At 46.4% G+C, this 8,727-nt stretch overlaps 3 protein-coding genes across 3 annotated transcripts; 2 read left to right on the plus strand and 1 right to left on the minus strand.

Moving 5' to 3' along the window:
• The first annotated feature begins 103 nt into the window (after positions 1 to 103).
• Positions 104 to 822, plus strand: LOC132791212 (biogenesis of lysosome-related organelles complex 1 subunit 3). The gene is made up of 3 exons (XM_060800054.1): positions 104 to 259; positions 317 to 443; positions 505 to 822. Exons 1-3 carry the CDS (start codon positions 200 to 202, stop codon positions 732 to 734), a joined length of 417 nt encoding a protein of 138 aa, XP_060656037.1. The 5' UTR covers positions 104 to 199; the 3' UTR covers positions 735 to 822.
• Positions 810 to 2,479, minus strand: LOC132791209 (cell cycle checkpoint control protein RAD9A). The gene is made up of 4 exons (XM_060800051.1): positions 2,296 to 2,479; positions 2,014 to 2,240; positions 1,807 to 1,958; positions 810 to 1,746 (listed from the first exon to the last, which is right to left on the minus strand). Exons 1-4 carry the CDS (start codon positions 2,327 to 2,329, stop codon positions 810 to 812), a joined length of 1,350 nt encoding a protein of 449 aa, XP_060656034.1. The 5' UTR covers positions 2,330 to 2,479.
• A 229-nt stretch (positions 2,480 to 2,708) lies between these two features.
• On the plus strand, positions 2,709 to 7,842 carry LOC132791202 (UDP-glucose:glycoprotein glucosyltransferase). The gene is made up of 2 exons (XM_060800043.1): positions 2,709 to 3,138; positions 3,218 to 7,842. The coding sequence occupies exons 1-2, from the start codon at positions 2,901 to 2,903 to the stop codon at positions 7,612 to 7,614; spliced, it is 4,635 nt and encodes a 1,544-aa protein (XP_060656026.1). The 5' UTR covers positions 2,709 to 2,900; the 3' UTR covers positions 7,615 to 7,842.
• Positions 7,843 to 8,727: the final 885 nt, after the last annotated feature.

Consider the following 8,727-nt stretch of genomic DNA (forward strand, 5'->3'; position numbering starts at 1 on the left):
TACAAAGAATGTGAAGATAACTATTTTTTTGTTTTGATCTACAAAAATCGGCACTTTAAACTGCCGCCACACTGCATATCGACTTGCCCATAATAAATCGGAATTTAGTCGATAAATCGAGACGTAGTCGAAATAATTGCTTATTGGATCTGTCCAATGTAAATAAACAAATTGGAATAATAAATAGAGAGTTTCAATTATGACTGATGTGGTGCGCGGTGAAGCTCCTGAATCGGACGAGGAGCAAGACAAGCAAGAGGCAATTGAGCTTTGAAATTTAAAACATTGAATTCCACTAAATAACTAGTACCTGCAGATATTCGCAGCTGAAGTTTCTGGAGAAGCAACCGAAGAGGAAGAAGATGAAGACATCTATGAGAAGCCAAGTAGGGCAAGTGTTACTGCATCCATCTATCGGAACAATCTTCTGCAGCGTAAACTAAGTATTTGTCAAACAAGTAGATATCAATTTCATTTCTAATTTGCCTTCACAATTATCTGCAGTTGAGAGCAATATTGATATTTGGAGATCGCTGACAGCGTTCACCCGAAGTTTTGTGGTGAACGCATCCAAACAGCTGTTGAACACGGATCAAATGCTCATCAAATCGCAGGTATCCTTGCAATCGGCACACACAGCCTTGCAACAGGCTCAAAGGAACACAGCACAATTGCAATCCCGCACATCGGCAGCATTAACGAGCAGCTTTCTGCCCGTCATCCAAATAGATTAATCAACTCAACGCAATTAGAACAATGAAATGGACAGTTTATGCAATTTGTTATAAATACAGACGAACAAAACTAGGCTAATCCTCGGTATCCGAATTGGGAGCATACACTTGACTATTGGGTGATGGCTCGCGTGGCACATATGTGTTTTGAAAGCAACGTGAGAAAATCGTGCGCAACTTGTGCCTTTGTTCACGTTCCGGCGACTGTGGTATGCTTTCGTCTTCCTCCTCTGCGTCATTGATTTTTTCAGGTGGCAACACTGTGGGCGGCGCCTCCTCCGTCTCAAAGAAGTAGACCTCAGTGCTGTTCGGTGGATATGCCTGGCTAGCTTGTGCTGCCTCTGACACAGCCAACAGCAAGGCTTCTTCGTCAGCCTCCTCTTCAACCACATCCACAGTATCGCCATCGGCCAACAGTCTTGCTGGTTGTACGGATGGAGCTTCGGATGGACGAGGTGGGCGATGCTCACGAAATTGAAAAACTGACGCATCCTCGTCCGATATTACAGTGGTGTTTTCAGCAAGACGACGTTTCTGCTGCACTGTTGGTCCTGGTGTGCTGCTTTTCCGCTTCTGAGCTACACTGAGCAGATCAGCCTCGCGGATATCGCGCTGACAGTAATCCTCAGAAAAGCTAACGTCATCGGGTGACAGCGTGGATAGAATTAGTATACATTCAATCTCTGCATGCTTCTTAATCTTAAGCAGAAAGGGACTTCCTGCATCATCAAACTCTATTGACATTTCAGCGTTTAGAGCTTCTGCAAAGAGTAGAAAAGCGCGAAATTCTTTGATGCAGAATGTAATCACGGCTTCTTGGGCCACTTGATAGTGCGAAAATTCACTGGGCTTCAGTTTCAGCTGTGATCGCATGAATTTATCATTTACACGCGCGCCTTCGATGTAGTTTTTGGCCGACAAGCTGTCAGGTTTGGCCTCCAGGGTCAATTCCTCCTCCGAGGCAATGAAACTGTTCGATATTTCCATGAACAATTTGAAGTCTCCACGTATGCTGTAAAAATGTTAATATTTATAAATACATTAATATCCGCAAAAGGAAGTTAAGGCTTACCAATTCACGCTTTGATCTGTGGGCACAGCTGAAGTGATGTTCTGTTCATCCACAATAGAGAGCAGTGCTTGCTTTGTAGTTTCTAACTTGCAGCGCAGCTTAACTTGAAACTTGGTGCTATTATTTACAACGCTTAGCTCACAGTGCTCCACCTACAATATTTATTTTATTAAAATAAGTTTATTTAAACCATTTCTCTTAACTTACCTGCTTCATATTGCGGAAGACGCCCAGACACGACTTCATGGCAATTTTACAGTAGCAATCGCCGCTGGGAGGCATCTGAAATGTATCAAACATTGCGCGACTGAAACGTATACTGCCCACAGCCGATTGTGTGGCATTAATAGTGCGCATCTGTAATCCTTGGCCATCAGCCTCAATGAACAATTCCTTGCCCACTTTGGAGAGCGATTGTATTGCCTTTGCAAGGACTAATAGAAATGAATTAATTAATTAAAGCTACAACATGACATTTGTATAACTTACCGCGCGCATTGCTTCCTTCTAAGGTGCACTTCATCGATTGAAAATCAGTAAAAACACTTTACTCTATTTACGATTTCCGCGCGCTTTCGTTTATAAACAAAGCGCACAAGTCAGCTGTTTGGTGAGAAGAACATGTTAGGCTCATCCCAGGAGCTGTTTGAAATTGTTCTAGTTCATGGCTAAGAACTTTGCTGGTTCCGCTTAACTTTACTTGCAAGGAACTGGTAAGGCTAGCCGTCAGCCAGCAAACAAACTGTTATTAAAACAATTCCGCAAATGTTCATAAATTGAAGTAACCAAGCTTTCTTAACTTAAAATAACATATTTTAATATCCGGTCATACTGTTTCAGAACAGCTGTTAAAGTTCTGTGGATTTATAAACAGCATTTACATGCGTCTGGCAGCATTCTTGCAGCTTATTGGCAACGCTGACGGCCGGTAAAACGCCACATCAGTTTTTCGCATTAAATTGAATTAACAAATAAAAAAAGGTGGATCGCAGTTGAAAAGTGTATTGTGCTGATTTCAAAATACAACAGTATTGTGCATGCGACATGTGCACGTAACAAACGCAAGCATAGTTTAACGCATAGCAGCCATAATAATGTTACGTCTTGTTAGTTTTTTGCTGGTCGCTTTCGCAGCACCTGCCTCTGTCCTCCTGCCGCAAGTGGCTGCAGAGTCCAGTCAAAGCTTCCCAATTACCACGCTTATTAACGCGAAGTGGACACAAACTCCATTATATCTGGAAATTGCCGAGTATCTGGCCGATGAGCAGTCCGGCCTGTTCTGGGACTATGTAAAAGCAGCGTCAGCATTGGACACGGCGTTCAACGATTATGGTATGTTTTTGTTGTAGGAGGAGAGTGCGTAAACAACAGAGTGGCCAGATTGCTGTAATTCAAATGCTATATCTTTTAGATACGGAATCGCAACAGTATAATGCTGCGTTGCAAGTGGTACGCTCGCACATGAGCGTGCCCCAACTGCCGCTGCTGAAGCTGGTCGTATCCATGCATAGTCTGACGCCACGCATCCAAACACATTTCCAGCTAGCCGACGAACTGAGTGCAGCAGGCGCCTGTGATAACGCCATCTTCGCTCAGGTTGGCACCGAACTCGCCTGCAGCTATGCGCAGTTGGAGCAGAAACTGAAGCTTTCACAGACTGCGAGCAGTCTGGATGCGGACGTGGGCAGCTATAGCTTTGATCACATTTATCCAGGCAGTGAGAACAATACGCGCACAGTGGTGCTTTATGCTGATCTGGGCAGTGCCGCTTTTCGACAATATCACAAGCTGCTGGAGAATGCTGCAAATGCAGGCAAAGTGCGCTACATTCTGCGCCATCAGCTGGCCAAACGTAGTGAACGCCCTGTGAGATTATCGGGTTATGGCGTGGAGTTGCATTTGAAGTCCACTGAGTACAAGAGCCAAGATGATGCACCCAAGCCTGAGGCTGGCGCTGGTGGTGCAACTGCAGCCGACGAATTGGCCAATGAAACCGATGTTCAAGGATTTGATTTCAAGGTGTTAAAGACCAAGCATCCCACACTGAAAAGCGCGTTGGATCAACTGCGACAACGACTGCTGCAGGGCAACGATGAGATTGCCCAGTTGAAGGCCTGGGAATTCCAAGACTTAGGACTGCAGGCCGCTGCTGCTGTTGCTGAAATACAGGGCGATGAAGCGCTGCAGATTCTGCAATACACTGCACATAATTTCCCAATGCTGGCAAGGACGTTGCTCGCCCACAAGGTGAGCGATGAGATGCGTGCGGAGATTAAACACAACACGGATTCGTTGGGTCGCAGCCTGAATGTGGCGCCACCAGATGGTGCTCTGTTTATCAATGGACTGTTCTTTGATGCGGACACCATGGACTTGTATTCACTGGTGGAAACGCTTCGCTCCGAGATGCGTGTGCTGGAGAGTCTGCATGGCAACAATGTGCATGGCAATTTGGCCAGCGCCTTGCTCGCTTTGGATTTGAATAGCGCCAGCAAGCGAGAGTTTGCTATTGACATTCGTGATACATCGGTACAGTGGATAAACGATATTGAGCAAGATGCTCAGTACAAACGTTGGCCACCATCCGTCATGGATCTGTTGCGTCCCACATTCCCCGGCATGTTGCGCAACATTCGCAAGAATGTCTTCAACTTGGTGTTGGTTGTGGATCCACTGCAACCTGAAGCACGCAGCGTCATTAAGCTGGCCGAATCCTTTGTCATACACCAGGCACCTATACGTTTGGGTTTGGTCTTCGATGCCAGAGCCTCCGACGATGAAACTGTTGAGGATTATGTAGCCATTGCATGTGCATTCAACTATGTGAGCCAGCAGAAGGATGCACGTGCTGCACTCAGTTTCCTGACCGACATTTATGCCGCTGTCGGTGAAACATCGCCTGTCAACAAGGCGCACATTGTCAAACAGCTGACCAAGGAGGTTAGCTCGCTGAGCAGCAGCAAGGCCAAGGACATACTCGGCGAGGATTCCGATTACGATTATGGCAGACAGTTGGCAGCCGAGTTTGTGCAACGCTTGGGCTTTGGTGCCGTGCGCCAGCCGCAGGCGCTGCTCAATGGCGCTCCCATGCCCAGCAACATTATCAGTGCCGACAGTGATTTCGAAGAGGCTATCTTTACCGAGATTATGAGCCAGACCACAACGCTACAGAAAGCTGTGTATCGTGGCGAACTGACCGACAATGATGAGATGATCAATTACCTGATGAATCAGCCGCATGTGATGCCGCGTCTCAATCAGCGTATTCTCAGTCAAGAGGATGCTAAGTATTTGGACATAAACGGAGTCGCCTCCAAGCAACTGGGCAATGCAGCTGCATTGAATAAGTTGTCCAACAGGGATATGACAGCCACATTGATGGCAAATCTGAAATACTTTGGTGGCAAGAAGAGCAACGAACGCATTGGCAGCGCCAATCTGCAGTTCTTGACCATCTGGGTGTTTGCCGATCTGGACACGACTGAGGGACGCGAACTGTTGACACATGCCCTGGACTATGTGCAGAGCAGCCAAAGCGTGCGATTGGCCTTTATACCAAACACGGAGGGATCAAGTAATAAGCGCAGTTTGAATCGTTTGGCTTGGGCGGCCATGCAGACGCTGGAGCCGGCGAAGGCAACGGATCAGGTACTCAAGTGGCTGCGACAGCAGGCGAAACGCATTGAGGATATCCCCAAGCAGCTGGAGGACATTTTGGGCAGCACCGAATTGCATCTGAAAATGCTTCGCGTCTATTCGCAGCGCGTATTGGGTTTGGCCAAGTCCCAGCGTCTGGTTATTGGTAATGGACGACTCTATGGTCCACTTGGTCCTTCAGAGAGCTTCGATAGCGCGGACTTTGCGCTGTTGGCGCGTTACAGCGATCTGCAGTATGGCGATAAGGTGCGCGAGGTGCTGAAGCAATCGTCGAATGAAGTGGACGAGGATTTCAACAGCGATACTTTGCTTAAGCTTTATGCTAGTCTGCTGCCCCGTCAGACGAAGACACGGTTCAAGCTGCCCACAGATCTGCGACGTGAACACTCTGTGGTGAATTTGCCCGCCAAGGAGCACCAGCTGCCGCACTTTGACATTGCTGCTGTGCTTGATCCCGCTTCGAGAGCAGCACAGAAACTGACACCCATTTTGATCTTGCTGCGTCAAACTCTCAACTGCCAGTTGCAATTGTTCTTGACGCCCGTGGCACAACACAGCGACATGCCCGTGAAGAACTTCTATCGCTATGTTGTGGAGCCAGAAGTGCAGTTCGAGACGAGTGGAGCACGTGCCGAGGGACCACAGGCTAAGTTCAGCGGCTTGCCTGCCAATCCACTGCTCACTCAACAGCTGCAGGTGCCGGAGAATTGGCTTGTGGAGGCGGTGCATGCTGTCTACGATCTGGATAACATTAAGCTGCGTGACATCGGCGGACCTGTGCACAGTGAATTTGGCTTGGAGTATCTGCTGCTCGAGGGACATTGTTTCGATGCGGCCAGCGGTGCCCCACCCAGAGGATTGCAGTTGGTGCTCGGCACTAAGGCGCAGCCCACGCTGGTGGACACCATTGTGATGGCGAATCTGGGCTACTTCCAACTCAAGGCCAATCCGGGCGCATGGACCTTGCGTCTGCGCGAGGGTAAATCCACAGACATCTATGCCATCAGCCATGCAGAGGGACCCAATACATTGCATCAACAGCAGACGGGAGCCGTCCAGGTGCTCATCACCTCGCTGCGCTCTCATGTGACCAAGCTGCGCGTGTCCAAGCGTCCGGGCATGCAGCACGCTGAGCTGTTGTCCGATGATACTGCGCCAGCACAGACGGGCATTTGGAACAGCATTGCGAATAGCTTTGGCGGCAGCAGTGGAGCCACTGGCACCGATGAGGATGTGGAGACCATTAACATTTTCTCGGTGGCTTCTGGACATCTGTACGAGCGTCTGCTGCGTATTATGATGGTGTCGCTGCTGAAGCACACCAAGTCGCCGGTCAAATTCTGGTTCCTCAAGAACTATTTGTCGCCGCAGTTCACCGACTTCTTGCCGCACATGGCCAAGGAGTACAACTTCCAGTACGAGTTGGTGCAATACAAGTGGCCACGTTGGCTGCACCAGCAGACGGAGAAGCAGCGTACCATCTGGGGCTATAAGATTCTCTTCTTGGATGTGCTCTTCCCACTCAATGTGCGCAAGATTATCTTTGTGGATGCCGATGCCATTGTGCGCACGGACATTAAGGAGCTGTACGACTTGGATTTGGGCGGTGCTCCATATGCGTACACGCCATTCTGTGATTCACGCAAGGAGATGGAAGGATTCCGCTTCTGGAAGCAGGGCTATTGGCGCAGTCATCTAATGGGCAGACGCTATCACATCTCTGCCTTGTATGTGGTGGACTTGAAGCGTTTCCGCAAGATTGCCGCCGGCGATCGATTGCGTGGTCAGTACCAGGCACTCAGTCAGGATCCCAATAGTTTATCGAATTTAGATCAGGATCTGCCCAACAATATGATACATCAGGTAGCCATCAAGTCGCTGCCGGATGAGTGGTTGTGGTGTCAGACCTGGTGTAGCGACAGCTCGTTCAAGAGCGCCAAGGTTATCGATTTGTGCAACAATCCACAGACCAAGGAGGCCAAATTGACTGCGGCGCAGCGCATTGTGCCCGAATGGAAGGATTACGATGCCGAGCTCAAGGCGTTGCTCGCCCGCATCGAGGATCATGAGAATCACAGCGGCAGCCCCAACGAGCAGGTGGTCGTCACAACGGAACCGCCAGAGCCGGAGCATGTGCACGGCGAGCTGTGATTGTGTCACTTCTTTAGTAAATATTAAGTCTAATGTCCTTTATACTTAGCAAGCGAAAAAGAATCATGCAACCAAACGAAAATAAAATTAGACATTTTAATTAGTAACTAATTAAAAGGGCCGCGGAGCTCCAAGTCTGAATTAATTTTGCATTCCAAGAGCCTCTCGCCAAGATTTGAACTAAGCTGAAATTAATACAATAAATGCAAAGCACTGAATGCAACCCAATTCAAATGTTTTATTGACTGTCTTAAGTAATGCATCGTCATATGTATGTATACTGAGGAGTGGTGGGGGGGGATCAGCTATAGGTGGTGCCAAGTATTTGCTCTTCCCCAAAGAGGTTATAAGGGACAGTTTCTAAAATGCGCATATTTTTCGTATGAAAATATCTATGTGAATATCAACAGCCAATATTCCTTTGTTTTCTTTCAACATTTAATATCCATAAAAGGATATTAATACTGACATTAGACAAAAAATATAAATCTGAAATACAGAGTATAGAAATTTTTAATCAGCAATATATTGTCAGCAACAATAACGAAATTGAAAAGATTTGCATGCACCCGCATATATTGGTCAATTTTTTGCAGTCTAGCAACTCCATTTTGAATTTCAATAAAAAACGTTACATTTTTTGTTTGTTTTATTTTATTTTAAAATTATAATGAATTCATTGCATAAATCCACGTACTTTTTTTTATCTACGTAAAGAAAATAGTATTTTTTTGTTGTAATATTATCATAAGTTTGGGTTTATTATTATCATTATTAGGTTTAGAGCGTAATTTTGAATTGAGTGGCCGACTCGGGATTTTGTTTTTATGTTTCTATTAATTTTAAGGCAGACAATGAAGTCCAAGTAGTATGTTTTACTCTGGCAATTTGGTTTCCATTTTTAGTTTAGGGAATTCATTGTAAATATGTTTACGTTTTAAAGCGTGTATGTTAAGTTACCTAACGTAGTATTTTGTATTTGATCTTCCCATTATTTAATTTAGCATAGTACAAGTATCTAACTTTTTGTTTTTAAAAATGTTTAAACTAACGCTGAGTGAGTGTAGTATACGAGTGTTAGGTAATTAAAGCTTTGGTTTTTTTTGTTGATTT

The sequence above is a fragment of the Drosophila nasuta genome, chromosome 3 (assembly GCF_023558535.2).
Source record: "Drosophila nasuta strain 15112-1781.00 chromosome 3, ASM2355853v1, whole genome shotgun sequence".
NCBI classification, from domain to species: Eukaryota; Metazoa; Arthropoda; class Insecta; order Diptera; family Drosophilidae; genus Drosophila; species Drosophila nasuta.